At 26.3% G+C, this 15,079-nt stretch overlaps 1 protein-coding gene across 4 annotated transcripts; it reads left to right on the top strand.

The window, feature by feature from the left end:
- The first annotated feature begins 3,431 nt into the window (after positions 1 to 3,431).
- On the top strand, positions 3,432 to 11,450 carry LOC137821770 (cellulose synthase-like protein G1). 4 transcript variants are annotated; one of them, XM_068626519.1, is made up of 8 exons: positions 3,432 to 4,117; positions 7,493 to 7,585; positions 7,993 to 8,094; positions 8,373 to 8,585; positions 8,676 to 8,778; positions 9,114 to 9,301; positions 9,528 to 9,875; positions 10,834 to 11,450. In XM_068626519.1, exons 1-8 carry the CDS (start codon positions 3,545 to 3,547, stop codon positions 11,302 to 11,304), a joined length of 2,091 nt encoding a protein of 696 aa, XP_068482620.1. In that variant the 5' UTR covers positions 3,432 to 3,544; the 3' UTR covers positions 11,305 to 11,450. The 4 variants fall into 4 exon arrangements, with proteins under 4 accessions (XP_068482620.1, XP_068482622.1, XP_068482619.1 ...); XM_068626521.1 differs by having other exon boundaries at positions 3,507 to 4,117; positions 9,120 to 9,301; XM_068626518.1 differs by having other exon boundaries at positions 3,510 to 4,117; positions 9,114 to 9,305; positions 9,532 to 9,875.
- The last annotated feature ends 3,629 nt before the right edge of the window (positions 11,451 to 15,079 follow it).

Consider the following 15,079-nt stretch of genomic DNA (forward strand, 5'->3'; position numbering starts at 1 on the left):
TTAAACTGATATTTTTTTTTATTAAAATTGATTTAAGAAACCGATTTTATGATTCTCCACTACACATGACCCACATATCCTACTTTCCACTTTCTGTCTCCTATATAGGTACTCTCTCCACTACTCTTTAACTTCTAATTTTAATGTTATTAAGAGATATTGTTTTTGAAAAATACTAAAGAAATAAAAAATGCGGATACACAGGCACATCAGTGCCTGTGTTCCCGCTAGTATATATAAAGGGGATTCCCCTCTTAACTGCTCTTCATTTTTTTTTCCATTTTATCCTTATATTAATATTTATTTTTATTATTGTATTATTGTCATTGTGTCATTTCTTATTTTTTCTACAATATTTTGTATACATAGTGGAGACGGTTTTGAATTGAAAGAGAGGTGGAAGAGTGATTTTGAATTGAAAGAGATGTGGAGGAACATTTATGAATTGAAAGAAATGTGGATGAGCGGTTTGGTTTATTTTCAAAAATCAGTTACATTTTATTAATATTTTATTTTATTTCTATTTTATTCTTATTTTTATTATTTTATAACTGTTTTTTTTATATATAATTTTTTTTAAAAGAGAATTATATTTTTTGTTATTTTGTAGACAGTTTTGAATTTAATTTTCTATTTGTTGTTTTTCTTTTTGAATCAGTAGAACGATTTTTCATTTTATTTACGAAATAATTTGAATCAGCAGAACTATTAATTTATTTACGAAATAATTTGAATAAAATATATTATTATTTTTTCACTTTTTACTGAATAGTTACTTATAATTCCATATTTGTTATTACTAGTTCTGTTTTTATTTTTTATAACAATTAACTATAAATTTATACTGACAATATAAGTGTGTAAATAATGATATCATTTATTCAATTTTAATATTAAAAATAATTATATATAAATTATAAAAATAAAAAAATGCGGATACACCGTGCCGTGCCTGTGTTCCCGTTAGTATATATAATTATGATTGGATTTTTTTTCTAAAACTTATATAATATATTTTTTATGTTACACCATTAACAACGTTTGTATTTATGTAGAAAACAAATGGTGCGTTAGATAATAACAAAAAATGATTTTATGCGTCATCAGCTAATTTCAATATTTTTCTTAATTTTTAGGAAATATTTTAAAATTATTTTTCTAAAATAAATAAATGACTATATTATCTTAGTTTAATTTTATAATAAAATATTTATAAATTGTTGCGTATAAAATCGTTGTTTAATATTTAACCTTAAAAAACTGATCTCAATTTTCTAACATAAAAAAAATCATGTTTACATTTATTTAATTACTTTTCTTTCATTTTTTTATATTATACTGTTATTTTAATAACTACCTTATATTAAATACTTATATTATTAATTCGATATTACACTTCAAAAAAGTAATAATAATATATTTTCTTTATTTTTTGTTTTTTAAAAATATTTTACGTTTAACTATTTATTTTTTAACCAACAAACTAATTAGTATAAAAAATTTCTCATATAAATATATAACACTATATATTATCTTTACTTAATTTTAAACTTAATTAAAAACATTTTAAGATATAACATAAAACTAATAATAATACGCATTCAATGTTCTCATGTCTCTTAATTTACATTAGAACACATGAATCATCACATTTAATCTAATTCAGCGAATACAATATGAATCACAAAATATCATTCATTCATATAACTAGACAGTTAAATGTCTACACTTATCTTTTGTTTAACAACACTCATGTTTGAAATCTATTGGCTAACATACATAAACATTTTACTCTATTTTCGAAAGAATCGTGCATTGACTTAGATTAAGAGATCTACACATTTCATATCACCTTGTTGTGAAATCCACAGACATACCGCATAATAAACTTAGTACCAAATCATTTCATATGACAAGGTTAATTCATATAACAAGTCATATAAGATATCTTTCAAACTGCAAATTCAATCATATGAAACTGCTTCAACTTATCATCACCTGATAATATTCATCTATATGATTCCAATACATCAGTAAGTCAAGATACCTCATTCTAGATGAATCACTAATAAATGCACACCTTAACAATTTCAACATGGTATTTCCTTTCCTGAAAATATTATGTATGAATCATAATTTCACATTATTCATATATAATATCACACACAAGTACACCATTCAATCACACAAAAGTTTAGATTTTTAAATAATCACTACAAAAAAATTTAGTATTATCTACGGATTTTTACCCACGAATTTAAATCCGTAGATAAATTCAGCATTACCTACCAACTATTATCCACGGATCTTATTACATACAACTTTTACCTACGAATCTCTATTACCTACCAACTATTCTCATAATAATTATTATATACATGATATTAAAAAAATCATTATAATATGAATAATTATAAAATCATAATTAATATTCATAAATAATAATAATCATAACTAATAAGTATACATATTATTAATATTATAAAATTAATAATATTAATATAATAATATAAATAGTATAATTAGTATTATATTAATAATATTAATATAATAATATAAATAATATAATTAGTATTATATTAATAATATTTAATAAAATTAATAATATGTAACAATATTAATAATAAATATAATATTTAATAATAATAATAATAATATTTAGTATGTATAGTATGTGGGTTCTATTTATAAAGTAAAACAATTAAGATGTATCCATTTTAAGAAATAAAAAAAATAGATCCATCGACATAAAATTATATCAAACTCACTAAAGACATTGAGTTGAAGTCTTGATCATGAAAATCTTGTTAAATTGGTGGAGAAATAAGGTTGCCATTTTCAATGGGATTATTCTACTCAGTCTAAATTAATTGATAAAAAGTATTTTTGGTGAATATAATAAAAAAATAATGAACTCGTGGTGAAGCATTCATTTCATTTTATCTATTTAAGCCCTACACCTACATTTTACTATTCCCAATATAAACATACAACCCCACACTACTTTAAATGCTTTCAATGAAGCTCAGAAATGACATCTTCATTAAATAACATGATAATACTTTGACATGGTGATCACACCATCACAATAAAATCACTCATTTAACATTCCTAAATAATAATATTTTAATAATATTTGTTTTATTTTTTCATTTAAAATTTTAATATTAAAGTGGATTGTTAAGTGAAATGTTATTTTTTAGAAAAGCGTCAACAATTTTATTTTCTTCCTCATTATATTTTTTTATACTTCACTTAACAATTAATAATATTTTTTTATTAATTAAATATAATATTTCATTCTCAAAAAAAAGTTATAAGTGGAAATAAGAGAAAAAGGGTAGATATTAAAGAATTATTATTGGTTAAATAAAAACACATGAATGTGAATGTTATTATTGTGCATCACCTAATTCCCTAAATTATGACACATTTTGTAGAGTGTGTGAAGATAAAAGAAGTGCATGCATAATTAGGAGTGTGACACGTGTAGGTTTACAGAATAAAAGGAGGTGAGTTGGCACGTAGAAGAAGCAGAAGAGGCATGGCAACCCTGCACACACACACCGTTCAGCCATGGTTTTCTCTCACCAGACTTCACATACTCTTCCACTCACTCGCACTCTTCTCTCTCTTTTACTACCGCACAACTCATCTTCTGCACCAGCCAACGCTCCCATGGTTTCTCATGACGCTGGCTGAGGCCATCCTCGCCGAGCTCTGGCTCTACAACCAGGCCTTCCGGTGGCGCCCGGTCACGCGCTCTGTCGCCACGGAGAAGCTTCCCGGCGAGGAGAAGCTGCCGGCGGTGGATATCTTCGTCTGCACGCTTGATCCTGAGAAGGAGCCCACCGTGCAGGTGATGGACACTGTTATCTCCGCCATGGCCATGGATTACCCCTCCGGCACACTGGCGGTGTATCTCTCCGACGACGGTGGGTGTCCCGTGACTCTGTACGGGATGAGAGAGGCTGTGGAGTTCGCGAAAGAGTGGGTCCCTTTCTGCAGAAAGTATGGTGTGAAGTTGAGGTGTCCGAAGGTGTTCTTCTCTCCCATGGGAGAAGATGAAGAGCTCCTCCGCACTGAGGGATTCATGGCAGAGAAAGAACAGCTGAAGGTATGCATGCATGCATCTTCATTTTACATGGTCTTATGGCTTATGATGAATATAAGAATTTGGTTTCAGAATTGTTTCCAACTTTTTTTCTCTGTTCAACTCATTTTGGATTTACTTTTATATGGTGTGTTTGGATTAGTGGATTAGGAAGAAGAAAGGTGAGGATTTCTGGAAATGAAATTGGATTGATTTAAGAGGAAATAGTTAAGAGAGTTAGGTTGTGGAGAAAAATTATTAGAGTTGGTTAGTAACATGAAATTTATTAAAGATGGTGAGTGATGTGATATGTGGTAGGAATTTTTCTTTTTTTAAAATATTAGAATGTAAAAATTTATCCTAATTTTTAAAAAGGAAATATTTTTTCTAAAATTTTTAATATTAAAATATTGTATATTTATTTTTATATATTATAATTTTTTTATTATTAATTATTAGTATTTATTTTTATTAATACTAAACCCTAAATTTATTTAATATTTTTATTTTATTATAGATACATATAAAATATATTTTTAAAATAAAAAATACTGTTAATATTATTATTTAATAAATTTATTTTAATTATTATTAGATTTTTAATTTATATTTATTTTTATTATTACTGTTTATAATTTTTTTTATTATTTTAAAATTTATTTCAATTACTATTATTATTTATAATTTTTTTACTTTTTTTATATATTATTACTATTTTAAATTTTACGTATATTATTATTAGTTTATAATTTTTATATTTATATTATTATATTATTTTATTATTATTCTATAAATACATTTATATTATTATTTTATAAATATAAATATGTTAGTTTATTATTATATTATATTATATTATATATATTAGATAAATTTCTTTATAATTCTCTGCATTTCTTGGCAATCTTGTAAGATGCCATTTATCAACTACTTTCATTCATATTCATCTTAATTGATTGACTGGAAACAAACACAAAATATTCCTATCACTCTGAATAGTATTCACTCTTAGTCACTAAACTGGAAAAACTTGTCTTCAGAATTAATGTTTGAACTAGCTTATGAAACAAAAGAGAAATATGTGAAAAATAAATAAATTTTATTTTTCCTATAAATAAAAATTAATTTATGGACAACTAAAGTTTAAAAAAATTAAACAACATTAGTTTTTGTGTAATTTTAGTTTATTTTTTCTTATAAAAATTGTAAAATCGTAAAAAAATTTACAATTTAGGATAATTTGAAAATGTTTTCCCCTTTTTAATGAAAAAGTGCATATGAACTGTAAAAGAATGGAAAGAATAAACACGAAGATTAAAATAAACAAACAAAGAAATTTATTATATGTCTAATCGATATCGATTGCATATAATTTATGTTTAACATAATAATTATGTCATATATATATATATATATATATATATATATATATAATCAATTAACTTTGTTAGTATGAGAAATTTTTATTAATAATTATATTTTATAAATAAATAATTAAAAAATATTAGAATAATACGAAGTTAAATTATTTAACTTAAATTTTAATATCAAGTAAAATAATTTATTTTAATATACTATTGTTTTAAAATATAATTTTTTATATATTTTAATTTAAAATTAATTTAACTTAATTTAATTTTCAAAAATTTGTACATTAAAGTATTTTTAAATTTTTATTTCTAAATATATTAATATATAATTAAATTTATTTTTATTACCAATCAAATCTATTATAAAATTTTCACTGTTTTTCACTTAAACAGACTCATTTTTCATTTTTTTCTTCTTTTATCTTTCCTTTTCCAGAGCATTAGGATACTATTAAATGAAAACAATTTCATTTTTCATTTTTTTTTTATATAAAGTTTTTGTGTTAGGCATCACTATGCAACTTGACATCTCAGCTAAGCTGACACCTCAAGTAACAACAATCATCTACCATCACATGAAGAAAAAAAATATTATTAAAAAAAGAAAAAAGAAAGAAAATACAAAAATATGAGGAGACTAGATCAAAACCCATATGTTAACACAAACGATACATAGGTAGATTATACTTATTCATAAAGAATTTCTCATACGCCATATCATCCATATAGAAAAGGTTATCACCGCAAGCTTAATCAATTTAACCAAAGGACTACCATCACTCTTAATAAAAGAAAGTAGATCATCCTTATTAGATAAATGAGAAGTAAGAAAAATTTGTCGTACCCAACTCCAAATATGAATGTGTTAGAACATTCAAAAAATAGATGTTGAATAGATTCCTCTTACTTTTCACAAAGCGAACACATAGAACATATATGCAAACCCTTATTCTGAATATGTTGATCTGTAGGAAGCCGCCCATTTCCCCTTCCTATTCCTTTCCTTTCACAAAGCATTAGGAAGTATCACTTACCAAAAAGCATTAGGAAGTATCACTTACCAAAAAGCATTAGTAAGTGTCAATAGTGTGTAAGCTATCACTACAAGAAAATCATCAAATAGAAACCAATTTTTAGAGACCAAAATAATTAGTTACAATAGGAAGTAAAATAGAGACCATTTTAGAAACTAAAAAGAAATTTGGTTTCTAAATTAATTTCTATTATTGTTAAATAGTTTCTAAATTGGTATCTAATTAGCAACTAAGGTTTTAGATACCAATTATTTAGTTTCTAAATTTAGTCTCTAAAACCTTGGTTGTTAATTAGATACCAATTTAGAAACTATTTAACAATAATAGAAACTAATTTAGAAACCAAATTTCTTTTTAGTTTCTAAAATGGTCTCTAATTTAGTTATTATTGCAACTAATTATTTTGGTTTCTAGAAATTGGTTTCTATTTCATGATTTTCTTGTAGTGTATGTTTAACAAATTACTTTTCAATAAATATTTTAAAATAAAAAATAAATTAAATTTTTATTCATGAACAAAAGTTAAATTTAAAAAAGTATAGTAAATTTAATTTTCAGAAAAAAAAAAATTTATTTATTTTAAAATCTTTATAAAGAAGTTTATCTACTATAAGTTAAACTTTTTATGCATTTTCAAGCAATTGAAAATCACGGATAATATGAGCTTTAAGAATTATAACAAGAATCAATTCAACCAACGGTAGCTTACTCACTATCAACAAATTTATATTTACAAAAAAATTATATATTGCATTAAACTCCAAGTAATTATGGCCTTAAAAATAATCAAATAGGGTCAGTTCGAAGAAGATGCTCCCAAAACTTGGAAAAAAAATTTATGTTGTCAGCAACAAAACTAATGTGAAATTCACTTGATAATTATGTTAATATTAATTTGTTAATGTTATCTCATGTTTTCCTTTTGTCGTATTTTAGAATAAGCTTCGAGGAATTGTACTAATTTTCTACTCATGTGATGTTTTTCTATTTTGCAGGCTAAGTACAATAATATGCAAAAAAATATAGAGATATTTGGGGAAGACCCTAAAAATTGTTCTCTTGTATTTGATAGACCAACTCGTATTGAGGTACACAACCCCTTATATACTTTATTATTACATTTCAAATTACCCATGAGTTGAAGTTAGAGATCAAGAGGTAGTAAGAGATACTTGGAAGACTTCATGAAGATAACTATGAACACTATAAAAAAATCATGAAATAGAATTTGGTAGCAAAAACTTTGGTCGTTAATTAGATACCAATTTAAAAACTATTTAACAATAATATAAACTAATTTCGAAACCAATTTTTTTTTTAGTTTCTAAAATGATCTCTAATTTAGTTACTATTGCAACTAATTATTTTGGTTTCTAAAAATTGGTTTCTATTTCATGATTTTCTTGTAGTGGAATAAGATTAGGGAACACTTAAGAAAAGAAAGCTTCAACTCTTTTCATACTAAAATAGAGTTTATGTTACATTGTTTTTGTAGATTATGAATGAGCAATCAGAAATGCCAATGGCGGTTTATGTGTCTCGTGAAAGAAGGCCAACTATTCCTCATAGATACAAAGGAGGAGCCCTCAATACATTGGTGTGTATTTTCTAAATTTGATCTTTTTCTGGTTTTTTATCCTATACAATGTATTCGAGTTATTGTTAATTGTTGATTTTGTCTTAGAACTTTTGCACATATATTATAACTTTGAGATTTGTAGTTTTCTTATTCTTTTTAAAGGAAATTTTATATAAAATATTGCATAGAGATTGGGGTACCTCATGTACTTTTTCATTTATATATTCTTTTTGCTGATTAAAAAAATTATCTTTTTTCATTTATGAGTCTCTAATGTTTATGATTTGTGGTTTCAGCTGAGAGTCTCAGGGCTATTGAGCAATGGCCCTTATGTGCTTGTTGTTGACTGTGATATGTATTGCAATGATCCATCCTCAGCAAAACAAGCCATGTGTTTTTTTCTTGATCCTGAAACCTCCAAAGATGTTGCTTTTGTCCAATTTCCTCAAATGTTTCACAACCTTAGCAAGAAAGACATCTATGATAGTCAAGCTAGGCGTGCTTTTAAGGTAAATAAACATAAAATCATTGTTTGATTCTTTCACTTTAACTTGTTTGTTTTTGTTTTGATGAATCATACATTTGTGACCTTCTTTTAGACATTGTGGCAAGGAATGGATGGACTAAGAGGGCCAGGTCTTGCTGGTAGTGGTTGTTACATTAGTAGAGCTGCACTTCACCTTCAAAGCCCTAATCAAAATGGTATATGCCTTCATTCTCATGTTTCCTAAATCATTTTTAATAAGTTTGTTTTCAAAACCCTACTCAATGTGATCTTAAAACAAGTAAAATTCTCCATATACTATCATTTTTATGTATTTTACATTTCCCCTTTTTTTTTCTAACTTTTGTATTCTATAGTCTTTCATCTTAATTAGAACTTATTGACATATCATACTAATTTTCTTTTATTGACATAAAACTTAACCTGATAGATTTGGTCATCATCTCATTGATTTCTCATTTTCTAGAGGATTGTCCATTTACTGAAACCTAAACATTTATTTATAATTTTACATGTGAAATTTGATTTATAGTTACAGATGTCTTTGAACATAATGCCCAAAACAACTTTGGCAAGTCTACCATGTACATTGAATCGTTAAAGGCCATCATCTATGGGCACCAAAATGCCAAAAAGCATATTCCTAGAGATGTAATTTTGGAAGAAGCTCAAGTAGTGGCCTCTTGTTCCTATGAAAAAGATACAAATTGGGGTAAAGAGGCAAGTATACACACATAACTAGCATATGTATGAACTTATTCAAATTAAATTATGAAAAATGTTACTTTGACAATTACGTTCAAAATTACATATCAATTACGTTCATTGAACGTCACGGCAGTTTACAAATATGATTGTCAACATATCAAGACTCTCTCTTATTTCTAGATTAATTATATGAAAAAAGTTGATAAGTTTGTAAATGTAAATTGATTGAAATCCACAGGTAGGATTCTCATATGCTATATTACTGGAGAGTACAGTTACAGGGTATCTTCTCCACTGCAGAGGGTGGAGATCAACTTACCTTTACCCCAAAAGAGCATGTTTCTTGGGATGTGCAGTGATTGACTTTAAAGAGGGTATGGCTCAGCAAGTGAAATGGGTCTCTGAACTTTCCCTGCTAGGAATATCCAAATATAGCCCTTTCACTTATGGGATTTCAAGAATGCCCATTATTCATAGCTTTACCTTTTGCTACTTTACATCCACAACTCAATATGTTCTTGCCTTACTCATATATGGCCTCATTCCCCAACTATGCTTCTTCAAAGGAATTCCTCTCTTTCCAATGGTAAGCTTCTAATACAACTCTTTTTATTATCCCTCTTTATTTAAACTTTTACTATAAAAAAATTATTAAATATGAATTAAATTTAAAGACAAAAAATAATTAGTTACGATATTAACTAAATTAGATTGATTAAAAAATTATTAGTATCTAATGTGATTTCAATTATTAATAAAATATTATAAATTTTTAAATCATATCTAGTTTTAATTAAATTCTAAATTAGTCCCTAAAATACTAATAGAAACTAATTTAGAACATAATTAATAGTTAAAATCTTGATTGCTATTAGTTAGGTGTCAATTTATAAATTTTTATTAATAGTAAAAATTGTTTTAGATATTAATAATTTTTTAGTTTATAAAATGGTCTCTAGTGACTAATTATTTTGATATCTAAAATTAGTTTTTTTTTAAAATTTGTAAACAATCGATTATTATTAAATAAGTTTATTTTATGTATGTAGTTTTTTTTTTGTTTTTTATAAAAAAACTTTCATGTTAAATATTATAAAGTTATCTGACATCTCAGCTAGTTTAAAATCTTGTAGTGTTTTATAGTATTTAGGTTAAAGTATAATTTTGCTCATTTATCTAAATTTTAGGTTTCATTTTGACCCTTTATCAAATTGGTCATTATACCAATATTTTACACTAATGGCATTAGTTTTGGCAAACATGACATCTCTTACACTTTTCATGTGTCATCAAATTAACGAAAATTAACATGATAAATCGATGGAAGGAAAAATAATAATTGAGGGACTAAAACAAAATTGTATAAAAGTTAGATCAAAATGAAACCAAAAATTCAAATAAAGGACCGGGATTCTATTTTAGCTAGTTTTTAATAGAAGCAAAAGCGATAAATAGTATTTTAATTTATGGATTGTATAAATATTTATATACAAAATGAATTTATATACAATTAGTTAACATTGTTTAATTTATTTATATAATAGGTTACAGAAGCATGGTTTGGAGTTTTTGCAATATTATTCATATCCAGTCAAAGTCAACATTTGATTGAGATTCTTTGTGGTGGTGGGCCTTTGAGATCATGGTGGGATGAACAAAGAATTTGGATCATGAGGTCACTTGTTGGAAACATATTTGCCTTTGTGGTAGCAATGAAGAAAGTTTTTGGGTTGAACAAAGCAAAATTGACTTTATCAAACAAAGTTATTGAGAAAGAAAGTTTGAAGAAATATGAGGAGGGTAAGTTCAATTTCCAAGGTGCAGGTTTGTTCATGGTTCCATTGAGTATATTACTCGTGATAAACATTGTTTGCTTCTTTGGTGGCTTATGGAGATTGGTCCATGTCAAAGATTTTGAAAAGATGTTTGCTCAACTTTTTCTGCTTAGCTATTTGCTGGCTCTGGGTTATCCCATTGTGAAGGGGATTATAAGTTTGAAGAGCAAATGTGGCTAGTTCAACTTTCTTTAGAGATAATTTGCCACATTTGAGAATGAGTGCACACCAAATACATGGATCTTATAGTATGTAATAAGTGCACTTTTCTATGATGTGTTGTCATAATTATTATAATTGTATAATAATGTTTTTTTAGTCTAAAATATTGTTTATATAATATTTTTTTTTTTTACATTTATCAATTAATTTTTTCAACATTATTAAGTTAATAAACTATTTTATCATAAATTTATTGAGAATTTATCACTTGAGAGCTAATTTATCACCTAAAAGTTAATTTATTAGCTATTCCTTAACTTATCACTTAAAAAATAATTTATCACAAGAGTTAACTTGTGAGTTAATTTTATTAAACAAACTAAGTGTTGTGTGTTTGCTTTTAGGGCTGATGGAGGGTGAGGGTGAAAGGGTGTCATCCTTGTTTGTTTCTATGAGAGGGGATATTGAGGGTGAGAGTGAATGAAATCTCTCATAATTGAAGAGAAGAGAGAGTGGAATGAGATAAAAAGACCATGATACCCTTATTTTCTCATACAATAATATTAATAATGAAAATTATTATTAATAACTAGTGGAACAACGTATCCGCATTTTTCATTTTTATTATTTATATATTCATATAAGATTTGTAAATTATCTAAAAATGTACCACTGATAATAGTTTTATTAAGATTTTACATTATTTTTTTATATTTTCATTTTATTGTTTTTGAATATTAATTTTGATTTATCTTGAGTGTAATGTTGAACTTTGTAAGGTTATCAAGATTAAAATTAAGCTTTAAAAAATTGGAACAGCAAACAATGTCAAAACATAATGCAAATGGTAATGTTCTTTAAGATCTTCCCATATCTTCTCATTTCAAGTTTAGAGTAACTTTCATGTTCATCAAACGTCTTATGCAAGGGTTGTATATTGGAAGTTGTAGAATCTATCACCATATCAATTGAATCCACGTCTTCAATGACAAAGAAGTTGAAAAACATAAAATAATAAACTAAATACAAATTACCAAACTTCCAACTTATGTAATATCTAATGGATCAAAACATCAGTAGACATAAAAACTTTGTTCGCAAAGATGGACCTAGGATTCATACAAAAACATATAAAAAATTAAGAAAGCAATAGAAATAAAAATGTTTAAATCCTATAACAATAAATCAATTGAAACTTCTTTTATAAAACTCTGAATCTGTACTAATTGTCCCGTTCATTTACATCTCAAACCTCAAGAGCCATTGAAACATTTATGGCTTCCGCATCATAATCTCCACCTAAGCGACGTGGCTTAGGCGACTACTGCAAAGAACCTTCCACAACTTCAAAACGACACCTAGAGCCATTGAAACATTTCACCAATTTTATCCCCAAACGGTTGGCTTCCGCATTGTAATCTCCACCTAAGCGATGTGGCTTCGGCGTCTATTGCCAGTGAAGAACCAAAACTTCAAAAATTAAAAATAACCAAATATAAACAAACAAAAAAAGCGGGCATAACTTGCTCATATCGTTTTTCTTTCTCTCGCACTTGCAACCATTTGTTCTGGTAGTTCCTCTCTCTTTGGGTTCTCCTTTATCTTTAACTTTATGTGTTTTCTGACTGTGAGGAACAGAGTTGAACTCTTTGGTGAGTATTTGTGGTTTCAATTTGATTGCTTCCATGTTGAACTCGCGGGGCCTCCTTGCGTCCTGGATCTCTCATTGGCTTCCTCTCCTCTTAGTTGTCTTATAAAATGAGACGCGTCTCTGCTTTGAACGCTTTGGGAAGTGTGAGAAGGAGGAAGCAATGGTGGTTGTTGTTGCTGTTGTACAGAGGTGATTGAAGAGGGACAAGACGGGTGAGAGTAGGAGAAGAATATGGAGCGTGAAGGAAGAGGATTCAAGATGTGTCAAAATCTATGAACATTTTTTTTATGTAATTGGTGAAAACTACTCCTTCATAAGAAAGTGGTAACCGCTCAATAATAATAATAAAATTTGTTCACGTTTGACCACTACTCACGTTTCCTAATATTTATTTATCTCTCATAAAAAAGACACTTATGCAATTAATTTTCAAAATAAATTATCTCTCCCAATTCAAAACGGTTGCTGCATTTATTTTAAATATTTTTTTAAATTTTCTCTCTCAAAAAACAGACACTCCCTCTCATTATGCAATTAATTTTTAAAATAAATTATCTCTTTCAATCCGAAACAGTTACTTCATTTATTTCAAATATTTTTTTAAAAAAAATATGAAATGACACAATGCCCAAAATACTGAAATAAAATCAAATATTGATCTATGGATAAAATAGAATTTTTTTTTAGAATAGTTAAGGGAGAATCCCCTTTATATATAGGTATAAATAATTTTGTGTATATATATATATATATAACATAATTTAAAGAATCATAAATAATATTAAAATTATCTAAATAAATTAACTTAAGTAAAAAAAATAATTTAAATTAATAAAATTATACTTACATTTAAAATTATATTTAATTATTTCTTTGAATTTTATATTTTTTTTTATTTATAAATGAAATTTTAAATTATTTTAATTAACTAAAATATGCACAAAATTAATAATTATTTATTATTTTTTATATATAAGGGTAAATTTATAATCTTACATTTATACTATTTAAAATAATTTAAAATACTCTTACAACTATCACATTACTCACATATCTCAATAAACTTTCTTCACACATCCATTTTAACATACCATAATCCATACACACTCACTTTCTTCTCACACTCTCCCGCACTCTCAACTTTTCACTCTCCAATCCAAACATAGCCAAGGGATTAAAAGTTTAAATAAGGGTTCCAATAACTCGATAATCTAGTGGGACACAGATAAGGCATTACAGGTCATCCCGTTGATCAATTCTTTGTTTTTTACATTTTTAAAGAGAAATATTATGTTTTTGAAATTGAAATTGATGGAAAATGTTTTATATAAAATTTTATTTACATTTTTTTTATCCATCATTTAAATCATTAAAGTATTGTTGGTATTTATTTTATTTTGTTAAACATTAAATTTTATTTGATTAAAATATTAATTTTTAATTCAATTTTATTATTCTTCTTTGCCATTTTATTGTTTATTGTCCAAGAAATGATACCAATTACTATGATCAAATAAATAGATCAAAAACAAAAAAAAATTAAAATAGTGGCAAGCCAACTCACCAACCCGCCAGTCCAACAATCCACCCCTTGATGAGTCCAACAATCCACCCCTTGATGAGCGAATTACTAATTTCAACTCGTATAACAGTAACGAAACAACCCGTCCCACCCCAGAGTCAATGAAGGATCGAACCAAAACTGGTTATTTGCAAATCCCTTACCTATATTTATGATTTCATGGAATAGAGAATAAAAGGATATAAGTTTAAATAGTAAATCTCTTGTTCCCTTGAAATGAAAAGAGCCACAAAGTCAGCTCTTTAGCTACTTGTTTTCTAATTATTTTATGATATGTTCACTCAACATGTTATAACTATGTATCCTTTTTAATTAATTTTTCACCAATTCAAATCAGAATTGTTTTGTTTATAATAACAACTTTTTGGGTGACAAACCCTATTTTTTCTCCTCATTTTAATTCTTAGTTAGAGTTGGACAAAGCAATTTAGTTTATAAGATTTTTGTAAATTATATATACCTGAATAGAATGTTTAATTGTATTTGTTTTATGGATCACAATTTTTTTTTAAATATCTCGTCATTATATTTTGTGTATAACTTTTTTTTAAAAATTAATT

This window comes from Phaseolus vulgaris, chromosome 9, assembly GCF_000499845.2.
Source record: "Phaseolus vulgaris cultivar G19833 chromosome 9, P. vulgaris v2.0, whole genome shotgun sequence".
NCBI lineage: Eukaryota > Viridiplantae > Streptophyta > Magnoliopsida > Fabales > Fabaceae > Phaseolus > Phaseolus vulgaris.

Bases quoted from the DNA above. Each gene is read 5' to 3' on its own strand.
- LOC137821770 (XM_068626519.1), top strand. From the start codon at position 3,545: ATGGCAACCCTGCACACACACACCGTTCAGCCATGGTTTTCTCTCACC. The intron at 7,586-7,992 runs GTACACAACCCC...TTGTTTTTGTAG, and splicing joins ATAGACCAACTCGTATTGAG to ATTATGAATGAGCAATCAGA. The intron at 8,586-8,675 runs GTAAATAAACAT...ACCTTCTTTTAG, and splicing joins AAGCTAGGCGTGCTTTTAAG to ACATTGTGGCAAGGAATGGA.